At 41.2% G+C, this 15,889-nt stretch overlaps 3 protein-coding genes across 4 annotated transcripts; 1 reads left to right on the top strand and 2 right to left on the bottom strand.

Moving 5' to 3' along the window:
- Nucleotides 1–563: 563 nt before the first annotated feature.
- On the bottom strand, nt 564–3,562 carry ran (RAN, member RAS oncogene family). Its single transcript, XM_026358667.1, has 7 exons — nt 3,457–3,562; nt 2,502–2,559; nt 2,263–2,347; nt 1,623–1,748; nt 1,315–1,502; nt 1,033–1,203; nt 564–934 (listed from the first exon to the last, which is right to left on the bottom strand). Exons 2-7 carry the CDS (start codon nt 2,532–2,534, stop codon nt 890–892), a joined length of 648 nt encoding a protein of 215 aa, XP_026214452.1. The 5' UTR covers nt 2,535–2,559; nt 3,457–3,562; the 3' UTR covers nt 564–889.
- Nucleotides 3,563–4,055: 493 nt separating this feature from the next.
- ndufs8b (NADH:ubiquinone oxidoreductase core subunit S8b) lies at nt 4,056–7,221 on the bottom strand. Of its 2 annotated transcripts, XM_026357988.1 has the most exons (7): nt 7,180–7,221; nt 6,434–6,482; nt 6,291–6,356; nt 6,078–6,167; nt 5,443–5,615; nt 4,866–4,994; nt 4,056–4,526 (listed from the first exon to the last, which is right to left on the bottom strand). In XM_026357988.1, the coding sequence occupies exons 2-7, from the start codon at nt 6,480–6,482 to the stop codon at nt 4,395–4,397; spliced, it is 639 nt and encodes a 212-aa protein (XP_026213773.1). In that variant the 5' UTR covers nt 7,180–7,221; the 3' UTR covers nt 4,056–4,394. The 2 variants fall into 2 exon arrangements, with proteins under 2 accessions (XP_026213773.1, XP_026213772.1); XM_026357987.1 differs by having other exon boundaries at nt 6,434–7,221.
- A 406-nt stretch (nt 7,222–7,627) lies between these two features.
- tbc1d10c (TBC1 domain family, member 10C) lies at nt 7,628–15,768 on the top strand. The gene is made up of 10 exons (XM_026357309.1): nt 7,628–7,757; nt 8,069–8,209; nt 9,601–9,700; nt 10,029–10,136; nt 10,422–10,528; nt 10,671–10,785; nt 10,989–11,054; nt 11,192–11,381; nt 11,591–11,748; nt 12,461–15,768. Exons 2-10 carry the CDS (start codon nt 8,073–8,075, stop codon nt 15,734–15,736), a joined length of 4,257 nt encoding a protein of 1,418 aa, XP_026213094.1. The 5' UTR covers nt 7,628–7,757; nt 8,069–8,072; the 3' UTR covers nt 15,737–15,768.
- The last annotated feature ends 121 nt before the right edge of the window (nt 15,769–15,889 follow it).

Genomic DNA, 15,889 nt, shown 5'->3' with positions numbered 1-15,889 from the left:
TAAATCTCATTATACCTCATTGCATTACCCCCACCGCCCCTCTACACTGTACATTTTCTGTCAAGAGTACCCGTCATTGTCAGCCTTCCTGTAGCTCACTGTACTATCTCTGACCCAAGGATTAGGTGCCTTGCTTAAGATACCTGAAATCTAAAAACTTTTGAGGCTCAAGGGTAGTAGTCAGTTCAACCATATCATTTAATTATGTGACTTGCCAGTTTAAGAAATATGCAATCCGATTTTAAATAACATGGATAGTAAATCTTTTTGGTCAGTATTCAGAAATGTGACAAAAGACACTTTCAATTTATTACATCCGTCATTCATCTTTTAATATCAAACTATGTTATGGTATTGCATAAATCAAGAACTACTGCACACCAAAGGACTTTTGCAAATTACACACAGCTTAAATAATAAAATGACTGAAAAATGCAATTTAAATGTGTTCTTGTACTATGAACAGAGTAAATTGTACATGTATAAAGAAATAAAGTATGCAAAATTGCCCAGAACATGGGTACACTGGCGTACTAGTAAAGCAAAAATACACTCACGCGTAATATATTGAGAATGTTTTTATTCAAAGTTTATTCCCCTTAGTGCTTCCAGTACACCATACAACAGCATTATGTGAGCTGGGTAAGTGCAGTGGAGGGTGCTCGAAGATGAAGAGTAGCACGTTGGCATGCCACCGACAACACTAGGGCGGGTGTGTCTTATACAGTGAAATTAGAACAACTTTTTCCACCAAGTTTTCTTATTTTTAAAACAAACAAAAAATTCAAAAATAAAAAATCTGGAAAGGGATTTTACAGTAAAGGGGCGAAACTCCAACAATGTCTGTCCACAGCCAGGGGGGAGAGGGGAGGGTGACTCAGGTAACAGGTTAGAGGTCATCTTCTTCATCTGGGAGTGCTGTTTGTGATGCAACCTGAGAGTAGGAGACAGGATAAATAATTTAACACTCAACTGCAGCCCTGCTAAATTTATTGCCCTAAATTGACGTTGAGCTGGAAAAGTAATACTCACTTGAAGCTCTTCCTCATACTTAGCAGCGAGGGTTGGGTCCATCTGGACCTCTGGGGGAGCGAGAGCAGGCATTGCCACAAATTCCAGGTTGGGGTCACCGATCAACTTCCTTGCTAGCCACAGGAAAGGCTTCTCAAAGTTGTAGTTACTCTTGGCAGAAATGTCATAGTACTGGAAGCAGAGAAGTATGTAACAGTAGTGATTATTCAGGTAAAATAAAGACTCAAACCAGTGCTTTTAATAATCCACACATTTGGGCATGTAGTCTAAACATGTTTTTACCTGCAGATTCTTCTTGCGATGAAACACAATGCTCTTGGCCTTTACTTTCCTGTCTTTGATGTCCACCTTGTTGCCACAGAGGACGATGGGAATGTTCTCACACACACGGACCAGGTCACGATGCCAGTTGGGCACGTTCTTATAGGTGACTCGGGAGGTAACGTCAAACATGATGATAGCACATTGAGCTGTGGAGGCAACGAGAACATTTCAACCACTATTTGTTATTGGCGATTTACAGTCAAATAGTTAAGTAGAGTTAAAGCAAAAAGGTTATAACCAGAACTATTTAGGATAGTGAAGAGTACCTTGAATGTAGTATCCATCTCTCAGACCACCAAACTTCTCTTGACCAGCTGTGTCCCACACATTGTACTTGATGGCTCCTCTGTTTGTGTGGAACATCAGCGGGTGCACCTCAACTCCCAGAGTAGCTGAAATTACAAGCAAAATATGAATACTATTTCAGTTTTGCCTCATTTTAGGGGTAGAGGGGCAAATAAGTATCTCATAATTAAACATTAAGAGAACTCATTAAATTACAATTCCCAGAAATCTAAATTGACACACACACACCACAATATTGGTGTGAAAATGAAATGAAACTACATTAGCACCTCTATATTGCCAGCTAATCTAGATCAAGACTATAAGAACATAAAAAAAGTCTTAGCATAGATTTTTTAGTTTGTGTCAGAGACACATGGTAAAGTTGTCAGAGCTCTCTGGTGGACAAACTATGCAATGGTGAGTGAAATTCTCTCAAACCTAGATCAGCATTTCAGTACTGCAATGTCTTGTTTCCTACTAGCTAAACGAACATTAATATCATCTGTATCTTTTATCCAAGTGTCCACTAGAACGATCGTATGTTAAACTTGTACATTTTAACTCATTATCCGTAATCTACAATAGCTAACAAACTAGATAAAGGTTAGCGTTACTCACCGACATATTTCTTTTCAAACTCTCCTGTAATATGCCTCTTCACGAAGGTTGTTTTCCCGGTGCCTCCATCTCCCACCAACACCAGCTATTACAAAAGAAATGTGTTAGTTTAACCGTAGACTGGTTGGTACTGGATCAGCTAGTTGGCCGTTAGCACAACTAACGTACCACAAGTGTCCTAAGTTTTTAACTAAACTATATAAATTGTATAAAAGTGAGATTATATAGCAATACTTTACCTTAAACACCGCCACCGGTACACACTGTGCCATTGAGTCCGCCGTGGTTGCGATTTATCTGAGTCAAACAAAACAAGGCGGGATGGTTAGCACGTTTTCCGTTAGCGTTATCCTCTTGTCTACCAAGTTAATCGCCAGTAACGTTCAGCTAGCAGCGTTACCAGTCACCTAATCAGATGTTAAAGTCTGAAAATAAGACGCACTATTGGCTTAGTCATATTTTGTACAGTTATTATAACGCCACTTTGCAGCTAGCTAGCGTGTTACCTAGCGCTAGCAGCCAGTTCTAAGCCAAGCAAGCGTCCCGGTAACGTCTCGCTAGCATGTATCTGTTGATCATCGCTTAACGTTAAGGTTCTGTGTGGCAATCGATGCATTTAACGCTGAATCCTAAATAAAGAAAAAAAAAACACGACACCATCGCTTTTGCGGATGTATTTGAAGTGTATCGGCTGCTAACTAGCTTACTCACTAAGGTTAGTTTGAGTGCGCCATACGACGCGCAACCGCACTTTTTCTTATTCGACATGAACAATCAGACTGGAGACCATCGAGCTAACGCGTTTCATTTTGCGGCTGCTGTCCAAAACAAAATAAAACTAATGTAAAAAAGGCGGTTCGGCTAAATTGGTTTAATCAACAATGGCAAATATATCTTTAAGCTGGTCTCTAGAACAAAGCAGTGAAATGAGCATAGGGTGTGCATGCTAACCTAGCAGCTAGCAGCATGGAAGCCATTCTTTACGCGGAGCTAACGGCTGAGTTAGCTAAGAGTTAGCATATGAAAAACAATGGCCTAGTTTAGCTGCTCATCCCTCACGTGGTGACACTTTACAGCGCCACACGGACCCAAAACATACCTTCAGGTTTCTTATTGTTATGACGGACTTTCTCTATAAGCACAAACTTAAAAATTCAGGATGGCCCGTTGTGGGAGAAGAATATAGATACTCACCGGTGTCTTTGCGACGAGAGGAAAGAGTAAATGGCTGCGTTCGCGGGAGATTCAGCGTGGACTATGAGTCAGTTTCCGCCCCTATCACGTGACCACCGCAGCGGTAAAACGCAGTTCATTTTAAAGCTTGTTCCGTGATCTTATAGATCACGAACATACATCATGATTATTCTTCAAAACACACTCAGAATCCAGAAACACACACCGGTCTATGCCCTGAACAACTAGTACTGCATCAGAATAGTTTCATACCAGAATTTATGTTGTGGTGATGCACATTATGCTACCATGTCCTGTTAAATAACATCATTGTAAGGGCTGAAACTAATGCTTATTTTTTATTATTGACTGATAACCTTTTCAAGTGCTTGAAAAAGGATTACAGTTAATTTAATTAATTAATTGGCCACTTAAATGACAGCCTTTTAGTCTTATTTAATATAATTTAATCAATCTTCATTCATTATTTAATTATGGTTAAACTATGGCTGCAAGACTTATTTACACAACTAAATGAAAAAAATTTGTTGACTGAGTTTCATGCAACAGATGAATTGACAGTTAAAACTGCAGTTTACTTTTTTAAATAGCATCTGAAATATTACATACAATACTCTTCAATATACCATGTTTTTGAAGTGCAAGAGAAACTAGTGTATCACATACTGTGCATTGATTACATAGGTTACAGATTATAATGTCAACATCATAAAGTTAAGAACAATATCATTAATCATTTTAAACACAAAAAGGTGATTGTGCGTTTTCTCATTTCTGACAACAGAAGCAGAGGCTGCAAAGCTTCAGTGCTCATATGTAACTCACTGAAATAGCTGTAGAACTACATATAATCTCTTCAATGAATAAGAGGACATTCATATGTCTTTCATTTTCACGTATGATTAATCTTTATGGACACTGTGCGTATATGACTATTTCTATCTGTATAGGTAGTCTTCTTGTATGTTTGCTGCTATTTCAGCCTCCCATCTGTCTCCATTGTTGAGCAGCTTTTCCTTGTTGTACAGAAGCTCCTCATGCGTCTCTGTGGAATACTCAAAGTTGGGACCCTAAAGGAGGAAAAATAAACATTAAGGGTCTGTAGGTTTGACTGCACACGTGACATTGAGTTTTAAGGTACAACAAGGTTTTGATGTTTAGGACTGTTTGATAACAATAAATATTCTAATTTGTGAAATCTAGTAATTTATTCTAAATAACATGCATGATTATCGTACTGTATGTTCATAATTTCAGTTTGAGTCTGCATTTGATAAGTTCTCTTGTGAAAATGAAAATAGAGAATTGTAGTTGAAAAAGTAAATAAAAATGCACAATTGGGCACGTTTCAGACAACAAACGACTAATTTCTGCTCCATAAAATCTCCTATTCAGTAATATATTCTTACCTCAACAATGGCATCAACAGGGCAGGCTTCCTGACAGAAGCCACAGTAAATACACTTGGTCATATCGATGTCATAGCGAGTAGTTCTTCTGCTGCCATCAGCTCGAGTCTCAGCTTCAATGGTAATGGCCTAGGTTAAACACAGAAAGGAAAAGAGCAAGAAAAAACGGACAGCAGTTAATCAATCAGAGCCTAGTATCATGTAAGGTGAGATTAATTAAATAACAACATAAATACTGTCACAGATTTCAGTAGATGAATAGTTTTGACTTTTGGATTATCGTTGCAGTCTGTACCACATTGCAAATTCATTGCACACTGACTTCACATTCAACTTTTGCAAACGGGATCAAGCATGAACTTAGATTGTTATGGTCAAGACTTAAGGTCACCGTGACCTCATGTATGCAGAAACATATGATTGGATGCTTGTAAACTACAATGTCACTGCTTAGTGCAGGCAAACAACCACTGTGCAGTAATTTTAGTTGACATCATAGCTAGAAAAGTGCTCTGTGATTAAACTTTATATTGTCCTAATGTTCTGTGTTTACAGCAGGAACTCTCTTTGTGTTCACCTGAGCAGGGCAGATGGCCTCACACAGCTTACAGGCAATACAGCGTTCCTCTCCATTAGGGTAGCGACGGAGGGCGTGTTCTCCACGAAAGCGGGGAGACAGAGGGCCTTTCTCAAATGGATAGTTGATAGTAGCAGGCTCACGGAACAAGTAACTCATGGTCATCGCCAAACCTGGAGGGAGTGTCACCAGAGAATCAGAGAGAGTGTCACTCACTTAAAGGAGAATGCTGGTGTTGTTCTATACTTTTCTTATGGTGACAAAATCGAATCAAAAGAGTAAAACCAACATCGTCACTTCACTTACACTAGTAATTATTGGTGGATAAATGCGAATATACAGTGTGTAGAATTGACTCAATATTGGCTGTTTTCCTCATAATGAAGGAACATGGCATCCAGTGTAAGTGTGTGACTTTAAAGGTTTGTGGAGATCTATATGCACAGAAAAATAAACCATGCCAGGTTTTGGCTACACAGACAACACTTAAATGCAGGTTTGCAAAACTTTTTTCTTATTGCGAGACAAATAATTTTGTCTCGCAATAATAAGAAAAATATTGAATATGACTAGATTTGTCATGTAACCCCGTGCATGGCATGGGTGGTCTGCACAGAAATCACAATTTGTGTAACCTCTAAAGAGTTCTGTCCAAAGGAGGGTTGTGGCAGAGCGGTCAGTGATTGACCTCAGGTCTGTTGGCATCTCCTGAGCATTTACATATTCTGCAAATAGAATAAAAGGAGAACAGTGTTTGATGTTTGTTTAGATCGTTTCATATGATAAGAAAAACAAGGGTATGCATTTTCTCTATTGAGGATAAGTTCTTACTTTGTAGTGGTACTTACTATAACCTTCACTGGTCGCACTGAGACTGAAAGAGCGCATGACACCGGGGCCACATCCCAAAGTCCCTGGAGATACAAAAAGTGTGACGTGATGATGCCTGAATTTTCATTGAGGTGACTTAATAGTACTTCTTCAGCAGTACCTTGCTTTGAGTAGCAGTGGAGAAGACGCAGACTCAGTGCCGAAGACATCTGAGCAGAGAAGACAGGGGGAAAAGCAAACAGAAAAAAGCTGAGACTAACTGAACTAAAAACTGGAACAAAAATGCAGATTCGGGAATCCAATCTGAAAGCACTGGATGGGTGCCTGAGGGAGGAGAGTGACAGCTGACTGAGCACAACCATCCGGTAATCTGCGCCCCAAATCCCCGCTGTTACGTCAGCGATGTGCTACGTTTACGACATGTCGGGGAAAATGGAAAAACAGGAATAATTTCGGTTCTTACTAACCAAAAATACCAACCAACTAATACTTAAATAAATTGTAGTCACAATTAGTAATCTTGTTGTCATAACATACTGCCAACGATAAAAAGCCCTTTAGAAATTACTTTCGTTAAAAAGAGGACTCAAAGACTACAATTCACGCACAGTACGACACACGTGAACGCCTCACTATTAATAAAATGAATGAAGTTCCTCGACTGCTGGCGTTACATTAGCTTAACTAATTAATTAGTTAGTCCTTAAAACATCGCTGCTTATTTTATTTACACGGACCATACATGACCGTACTATCAAATATCACCATCATAATAATATTATCATAATAGCTTGTGAATCTATAATAATTTAGTAGAAGACCTGACTCAATATGGTTTCTGATCGTCAGCAGTACTCGTCTCTTGTTATTAACAAAGCTGCTAGTTCCTAAAACTAGCAGACTTACCTCTGAAGCAAGTTTTTGAGGAGCAACAACAGTGAGCGGTCCCTGAACAGTATTAATGCTGCGTTCAGGTGCTCCTCGGTAATGCTTCATTCTGAGTTTATCGCACAAAAGTTTCACTGTTGATGGTGTTTTCAGCTGTATTTAAATGAACTTTTTGCTCTAATAATTACAGCATTTTTACAGCAAGCAAAAGCAATGTAATAACTGTTGTCTAAACGTGCTTTACATTACTTAACCAGTTGGGGTTTTTACAGGCCACACACTCTGATGTAATGTTTGATGAATCACACTGGAACTACTGACTCAATCCTATGACAGTTAAAAATAGAGCTCCATTAATAGTCAGTATTACAGCTACATTGTTTGACAGAGGGATCAAACATTTGTAAACATTTGTAATACTGGAGGAAAGAGAGAGAAAGACGCACACACACACACACACACACACACACACAGAGAGAGAGAGAGAGAGAGAGAGAGAGAGAGAGAGGAAGTTTGTCTTGCTCTCCCATCACTAGAGGATGTCACACCTCACCACACTGGCAGCCAAGTGATCGAACATGACGGAAATGTAAACGGTAACTGCATTTAAATGTATATTCAAGATGTTTAACTGTTGATCTCATGTTTACATGAACTTGTGTTTGAGCTCATGACCCGGACTCACATAGGAGAGGTTGTACTTTTTAAAATGTTATTAATTACAGTGGCGAACAGTGCTTACTCAGCATCAAGACAGAGCAGCATGACTAACCACTACTCGTATTTTAGGACGGCGTTAAGTTATTGAACAAATTGCTAAATACTGGAGGCTCTGACACAGATCCACATCAGCTTCTCAGAGAGCACGACAGAGGACAAATTCACACGCCGAACTCTTGTCTTTTAGTAAGATGTTGAGTCCATCAAGTCCAACCCAGAAGAACCTCAGTGAGGAGGACAGTTCTGGATCCGATGCGGGGTCAGAGGTCAGTCTGGAACCTGAGACGGACCGGTTTGGCTTCATATTGGCCAATGGATCCACAGCTGGGTGAGAAGTTCTATTGTTGTGCTTCTGTCGTGTTAGCGCACGACTATTGTCACTGCTAACAAAACTAAGCATACTGCTTCTCTTTTTTCACTCTTTTCTCAAAGACACGTGTTAAAGAGGTCAAAGGAGACTCTAGAAAGCCTGAATACATATATTTTTAGACTAGCTATTGCCTATATGTCTATGGCTTGTAAACCTATCAAATGAAACCATTTACTTGTGGCTCCCTATGCAGGTTATATTCTAAGGCTGGACACAAGTTGTAGACATTTCAAACAACTAAAGATTTCCCTTCTCACACTGGGTCATTTAAGATCCTTTAGATTTTTTATTATTATTTTATTATTTAGTGTAAACACTGTGAACTCTGCTTTCTTTAAACACATTAAAATAAATTACTGTGTCAATGTCAGAACACAGAGCAGCTCCCAAGACATATTTTATTGGGCAGATAACTACTGTGATTAGTAAATAACATCAAAAGTCAATTAGCAAAGAGGTCTTAATAGGAAGAGCTGTAGTATCCAAACCACAGTGTAATCGCACAGCACTGGCCAAACAAGAACAAAATGTTTCTATTATAGACTAAAAAAGAAAACCTGTTTGCACAGAAAATAAAGTTTGAACTTCACACTGCAATGGGTGTATTAAAATAAAAACACAGCCACATGAAAGGACACCAAACCTGGTGTAGAAGACAGTTGTAATCAAGTTTAATTTAGAGAAAGGAGGGCAGCTATAAACCCAGAGGCTTTCACAGTCACAATCAGACCACAACTCTGTGAATGCAGTGAGAAACACTTCTTGAAGTAGGAGGAAAAACGTGCTGCAACTCTGCAACTACACCTCCTAGTGATACTGAATTCTACCAGCATCTAAAGTTCATGCAGAAAGAGTGAAATGTGCAGCTAAGATAGTGTGCATGACAATGGCAGCACTTAGGTATTAATACCGTCAAATAACAGTAGACAACAGTTACAGACTAGACTCAACTAGAAGTTGCATTTAAAAACGATGAAACTACAAATCTCGGTGGGAGAAGGTAGAAGTAGTGTAAAATCAGCATTAGACCTACTGAACAAATTGCTACCTGCAGTCTTTACACTTTCCCCATTGATAACATCCTGACCTGTTGCTATGGAGACTTCACATTGCTAACGTGCGGTTTTCCTGTTTCCTGTCTTGTTTTTCGAAACACTGTCTCTATATAATGACAATACACAAAAAGCTGCTGTGCACACCGACGTAAAGGTGTCTGTTAAATGATAGTTTTGAGAGTTTTAATACCACAGTGTCTGGACTAGACTAATAAAAGGCTTTAATTTTTGTTACAATATAGTTGCTCCATGTTTAAATGTATATCTGGTGTTTTGTGTGCTGTTTTGTGTCAGGAGTTTGGGCCCACCTCCTGAGTTGGTCAGACAGAGGGAGGCCAAATGGATCAACATTATTCAACAATGGGACCGCATCTTGTTGAAGAAGGCCAGTAAGGTGGGCCCCCTTTTAGACATGTTAAATGCAGTGTGAATTAACCCCCTCAAATTAAAGTTCAAAAATAGTACAACAATAAAATAAGATTTAAACATTTTTCAAGAAAAAGCATGTGAATAATAAGATCAGTGTTTAACTGATTCAGTCTCTGATTTTCCCCAATGCTGCCTAACTGTCGCTCTGTCACTGTTTAGCAGTCCACAGTTATCAGCCACACCTGTGCATTTCCTGCTATGACGAGTCAAAATGAGTGCTGTGAATTTTTTGTTGTTGTTGTTGTTTTTCTGACTGCTCTGATCTTGCGTACCTATTACCAATATCGCTGCAGGTCAAAGTGCAGTGTCAGAAAGGCATCCCTGCCTCGCTCAGAGCCAAGTGCTGGCCACTGCTCTGCGGAGCTACTGACAGGATGAAAGAAAACGAAAAGCTCTACCAGGCAAGAAAACCGAACACCGTCACTGTAGTAAATAAAAGACATATACTAGTGATCTGTAACCACTTTTAGGACATCACACTGAACTCTGTGAACCTCGTGAGAAAGTACTAATATTTTCTGACTGGTTAAAGGTGATTTAAAGGGGACTGGTTGTTTGATACAGAAGTAGCTTGATAAAGATGATGATGGTACCTGGCAAAGTTAGTTGTATTTTGTGACTAATATTTTAAAGACAAATATTGTTTGAAGATATTTTACTTCAAGTGCCATTTATCCCTGTGCCAGACTCTGGACTCGCAACCTGCTCTGCAGAGCTGGGTGGATGTGATCGAAAGAGACCTGGACCGCCAGTTCCCCTTCCATGAAATGTTCCTTTCCAAAGATGGACACGGGTAGGCAACATTTCTCTAACTCTCTCTTTTTTAGTCTATACTTAACAATGTGCTTTCTTTGTATAAACTCACCTCTGTAGTCAAGGGTGACTTTTATCTGTACATTTATATTTAAACCTTTGGTTTGTCTGTGTGTTTATAGGCAGCGTGGTTTGTTCCGAGTTTTGAAAGCCTACACTCAGTACCAACCAGAGGAGGGTTACTGCCAGGCACAGGGGCCGGTGACTGCGGTACTGCTGATGAACATGCCTGCTGAGGTAGCAAACAATAACACAGTTACCCTTGTGTTAAATAAAAATCGAATGAATCTGGATTTCATTGGAGAAACAAAGCTCCTTTCAGATATTGACTGTGTAACATTTTGTCAGTTTGCCCCATGAGACAAACAACATTTTAGAAGCACAAGACAAGACATTCAGCTTTAGTGGTATCTAACATTCACCTTCTGTAACTTTGGTAGGAGGCCTTCTGGTGTTTGGTGCAGATCAGTGAGCAGTACCTGCCTGGATATTACAGCCCTCTGTTGGTGAGGACATAGACATTGACACTGACACACAGACACAGAGACATGTCCAAAACCTTGTCATGCACATATAGTACATGTCAGTGACAAATGTACACATTGTGGTTTTCACTCCGAGCCTGCTGTGATTTGTTGTGTAGGAGGGAGTCCTGTTTGATGCGGCCATGCTGAGCTGGGTCTTGAAGAGGACATGTCCAGCTGCACACAAACACCTTCAGCAACATGGAGTGGAGCCGCTCATGTTCGCCACTGACTGGCTTATGTGTCTGTTCACACGGCACCTGCCATTCAACACTCTGCTCCGAGTCTGGGACCTGTTTTTCTGCTATGGTACATCTTCCTCACAGGCTCAGACTGATATAAAATCTTTTTTTTTTTTTTTCTAAAAGGGAGGAAATTAACCAAGCCATTTCTAATATACATCATACTGTTTTTTATGATTGTCTTAGCTTAAAAGGCTGAAACTAATGCAATATTTGAATACTAATATATTCATATTATATTGTAATTAATATATAATACACTTTTCGTTTGGGCAGGGGTGCGAGTGCTGCTTCAGGTGGCAGTGGTGCTGGTGCGTCGGGTGCTGGGCCGGGCGGACCAGAGGAAGCAGTGCCAGGGCCAGATGGAAACTCTGGAGAAGCTGAGGGGCGTCAGGGAACAAGTCCAAGAGGAAGATGACACCTTCATAGCAGAGGTAAGAATAAAACTCAGATACTAGCTAACAGTTACATTTATAGTTCTCTGTTAAGATTTACACCCTGGTTTAGAAACAAATCCAAACATCACATTTTGGGCTCTTCATCAAACCCAAACTGGCGAAGTACAGGTTCTTATCAAACCAAAGAAAGACGTGATAAAAGAGTGGAAATGCAACATGCTAACATAAAGTTGGGCACAATTTTCCTGTTTAATAGTGCAAAATGGAAAACCTAAAGGTCGCAGCTTAGCCTACACTTGAAGCCAGATCTTAGTTAATGGATAGAAACAACATCCCCTGAAGAAAGGTTCCTACTTATATACCTGTACCAACCAAATGATGCCAACAAACCCAGGATGTGACCCACATATTAATTAATCCTTTAAGTATCTAAATGGCTCCTACAAACAGGCTGATGGTGCTGCAGTTTGCATGCAATGGCCTTTGCAGTAACCTCCTTTCAATGCAACTTGTAGAGGATTTTGGCCCCAGTGCCCTTTACCACATCAAATGAGAGAATATGCTCTCCAGTAGATTCTAGATTCTAGATATAGACATTTGAAATGCACTAAGCCAGCTGATGATGTCTCAAAACCATGCACTGTGCTACTAGAACACGATTTAATGGTTTAACCTTTAATTTTTGACCCATCATCAACCTGAATTTTGAAAATTAATATTAAAACAAAGGTGACCTGCGTTGTTCCAGGTTTGCTCAGTGCCACTGTCAGCCAGAGATCTGGAAAAGCAGACAGCGAAGGAGTTGGAAAAGTGGAGGAAGGACAAACCCTCATCCACCTTTGATCCAAGAGGTCGTTGCCATGGGTTCCACATGGCATGGGCAAGGGCTCACCAGAAAAAGGAAGAACGGGACAGGAAGGAGAGGGAGAAAGGGAACCTGTCTGTCCCTATAGCACGTTCGGCCTCCACTCTGTCGCTGTCTCCAACCCTACTTCGCAAGAAGTGGAAGAGAGGGGGGAAAGTTAACGCAGGTGAATGGGAAGGGGGTGGCAAGGTTGTGAGGCACCTTTCGATGGGAGCAAAGGAGGACTGGAACAGCTGGACTGATTTAAATTTTGAGAAGGTGCAGGGGGTTCAGGAGGAGGAGGATGTAATTTCAGAGGAATGCAAGAAACAAAGAGAGCCAAACCTAACAGGACAAATGGAAGACAAGGAACCTTTAAAGACAGACAAAATCCAAAACATTCCAACAGTGCACATAGAAGAACCAGTAATAGTGAATGAACAGACTGAAATAGTGGAAACAAGAATCTCTGAACAGGAGGGAAACATACTGCTTTCACAACATACAGAAGGAGCAGATGTTGGGACAGAACTAAACCAAGATCTCATTATAGATCAGACTGTTGAAAACACCCATCAGCCTAATAAACAAACATCTGAGCATGAACAAGGAGAGGAGTTGGTTTCTTGCAGCGAGTCACAAGTCGAGGAACAGCAGAATCATCAAGGGCGGGACCAGGAAATGGAGGTCGAAGACATAAATGAAGAGACAGGAGAGCAGGTAGTGGTAGAAAGTGAAGATACAGCTGCTGTGCAGGGAAATCAGAGTGAGGCACAGAAAGATGATGGTGCAGATACAAACACAGAGAATCTACAAGTAAGTGGAGACTTACTGATTCAGGCTGGCATGAAACCAGAAGAGGGGACAGAAACAAACAACATACAGCAGCGACAGGTGGATACAGAATCTTCAGAAACAAGAACTGAAACAAGTCCAACCTCAGAGGCAGAAAGCAATACTAAAGCAATACCTGTGACCGAGCCACATTTTACAACAGAGACACAGCAACAGCAACAGGAAGAGGTGATCACAGCGACAGATACAAGCTCACCAGGGGATGTGTTTGAATCAAAATGCCACAGTCCTGAGTCATTAGCAGGAACAGAAATAGAAGAGACCCACACCCAAACAGAGACACGAAGCGATGTACTGACACACACTCTAGGAAAGGCAGAAAATGCAGCCACACAGAATGAAGGGGAGATTGAAAGAGTACAAAGAGAAACAGAACAACACATAGATTCAAATTTAGAGACGACGACAGAAGCAGAGACATTAATCCGGTCTTCACCTGAATGTAGTCAACAAGATGAATGCACTGACATAGTAAGTGAACCTGAGGGCGAAGCAGAAACACCTCCGACACATGACATAGAGGCAAGTGAAGCATTTGCTCAGTGTTCAGAGAAAGAGTGTGACAGAGCAGCATGTGAACTTACACACGAACAGGAAGAAAGATTTATGATGGTACATTCAGAAGAAAAGGTTGAAAGTGATCACACACAGACAGAGGAAACACCAACTGAAACCCAAACAAAGGTGGAGGATCCAGACTCTGTAACACCTCAACAGAAAGAGGAAGTAGTGGAGTTCATCATCACCAAGTCTCAACAGAGGATGAGTTCAGTAGAAACAACCTCTGAGGAACCGGAATCTGAACAACGGGCAAGCCAGGTCACTATGGCAGACACAGAAAATGATAAAGAAAGCACTGTAGGGGAGGACACCGTCATTATTGCTACTCCTAATGTGACGGACAATCCACATAGTGAAGAAGTCCCACAGGTTCAAGACCAAGAAAGCACTGTAGGCGCTGACACCGTCATTTCTACTCCTAATGTGACTGAAGATCCACATAGTGAAGAAGTCCCACAGGTTCAAGACCAAGAAAGCACTGTAGGAGAGGACACAGTCTTTATTTCTACTCCTAATGTGACGGACGATCCACATAGTGAAGACATCCCACAGGTGAAAGACCAAGAAAGCACTGTAGGGGAGGACACCGTCTTCATCTCTACTCCTAATGTGATGGACGATCTACATAGTGAAGATATCCCACAGGTTGAAGATCAAGGAAGCACTGTAGGAGAGGACACTGTCATTTCTACTCCTAGTGTGACAGATGATCCACATAGTGAAGAAGTCCCACAGGTCCAAGACCAAGAAAGCGATGTAGGAGCTGACACCGTCATTTCTACTCCTAATGTGACAGATGATCCACATAGTGAAGATGTCCCACAGGTTCAAGACCAAGAAAGCGATGTAGGAGCTGACACCGTCATTTCTACTCCTAATGTGACAGATGATCCACATAGTGAAGATGTCCCACAGGTTCAAGACCAAGAAAGCACTGTAGGAGAGGACGCCGTCTTCATTTCCACTCCTAAGGTGACTGACGATCCACATAGCAAAGACATCCCACAGGTTCAAGACAAAGAGTCTTCTCAGGCTGATCCAAATGCCGGTGACCTGACACAAATATCTCGACGCCGCAGTAGCCGGTCTTCTGGTGATTTCTGTGTCCGCAAATCTTCCACCTCTCATGGGTCCAGGTTAGCGCGTAAGCTCTCTGAAGACCTCTTCACCAGCCCACAGAAGACTAGCCAATCACAGTCTAGCCCTAATCACCCGGACGTTCAACAAAATAAATCACAGTCTAGTCCTCAAGCTGTAAACAAAATTCCTCCTGAAGTTACCCAGTCTTCACAAGTCAAGTCGCCACCGTCCACTCTGTCCCCGACAGAGGGGGCAGTGGCACCACAGGACCCACAAGCTCCACCAAAACGTTTTGGTCTCTTCCGCAGGCTGAGAGGTGAACAACCCAAAAAGGCAAAAGAAAAAGGGACACAAAAAATGCAAGTGCCCAAAATCTTGATTCAGGACTTCAGTGATGGGACGGGGAAACCGGTCGAAGAAGAGGATGAAGAGAAACTGAGCTCCAGGGAGAGGAGGAGGCGGCGGAGGGAAAGAGAGAGAAGAGAGAAAGAGGAGGAGAGGTTAAAGAAGAAGAAAGAAAAGGAGCTCGAGAAGGAGAAGGAGCGAGAGAGGAGGAAACCACAGACAAGGGGGAAAAGTTTTCAAGTGCAAAAAGAGAAAGGTAGTGATAACGTGCCTCACTTAGCAAAGACTGGCTCAAAGACGCTTAGACATTCTGCTACTTATGCTGAATCTTACTTTTGACAAATGTTTGTAATCATATCTGAATGGATGAGGCCTGGAGCATGTGGCTGTGGTTAAAGCTTTTAATTAGGCTCATCAGTATGTCTCCAGCAGAGCAACAAGTGCCTGTTGGGGCATCCGTTTGAGAAGCAGGAATCCGTATCCTCAATCTTT

This window comes from Anabas testudineus, chromosome 10 (assembly GCF_900324465.2).
Source record: "Anabas testudineus chromosome 10, fAnaTes1.2, whole genome shotgun sequence".
NCBI classification, from domain to species: Eukaryota; Metazoa; Chordata; class Actinopteri; order Anabantiformes; family Anabantidae; genus Anabas; species Anabas testudineus.
Note: the sequence above shows the minus strand (reverse complement) of the source record. Positions and strands in the feature narration are given on the sequence as shown.

Bases quoted from the DNA above. Each gene is read 5' to 3' on its own strand.
- ran (XM_026358667.1), bottom strand. From the start codon at position 2,534: ATGGCACAGTGTGTACCGGTGGCGGTGTTTAAG. The intron at 1,749-2,262 runs GTGAGTAACGCT...TTGTAATTTCAG, and splicing joins GTTTGAAAAGAAATATGTCG to CTACTCTGGGAGTTGAGGTG. The intron at 935-1,032 runs GTGAGTATTACT...TCCTACTCTCAG, and splicing joins AGTATGAGGAAGAGCTTCAA to GTTGCATCACAAACAGCACT.
- ndufs8b (XM_026357987.1), bottom strand. From the start codon at position 6,635: ATGGTTGTGCTCAGTCAGCTGTCACTCTCCTCCCTCAGGCACCCATCC. The intron at 6,357-6,433 runs GTACTGCTGAAG...TTGTATCTCCAG, and splicing joins CCACTGCTACTCAAAGCAAG to GGACTTTGGGATGTGGCCCC. The intron at 4,995-5,442 runs GTGAACACAAAG...TGTTTAACCTAG, and splicing joins AGGCCATCTGCCCTGCTCAG to GCCATTACCATTGAAGCTGA.
- tbc1d10c (XM_026357309.1), top strand. From the start codon at position 8,073: ATGTTGAGTCCATCAAGTCCAACCCAGAAGAACCTCAGTGAGGAGGAC. The intron at 8,210-9,600 runs GTGAGAAGTTCT...GTTTTGTGTCAG, and splicing joins GCCAATGGATCCACAGCTGG to GAGTTTGGGCCCACCTCCTG. The intron at 11,055-11,191 runs GTGAGGACATAG...TTTGTTGTGTAG, and splicing joins GATATTACAGCCCTCTGTTG to GAGGGAGTCCTGTTTGATGC.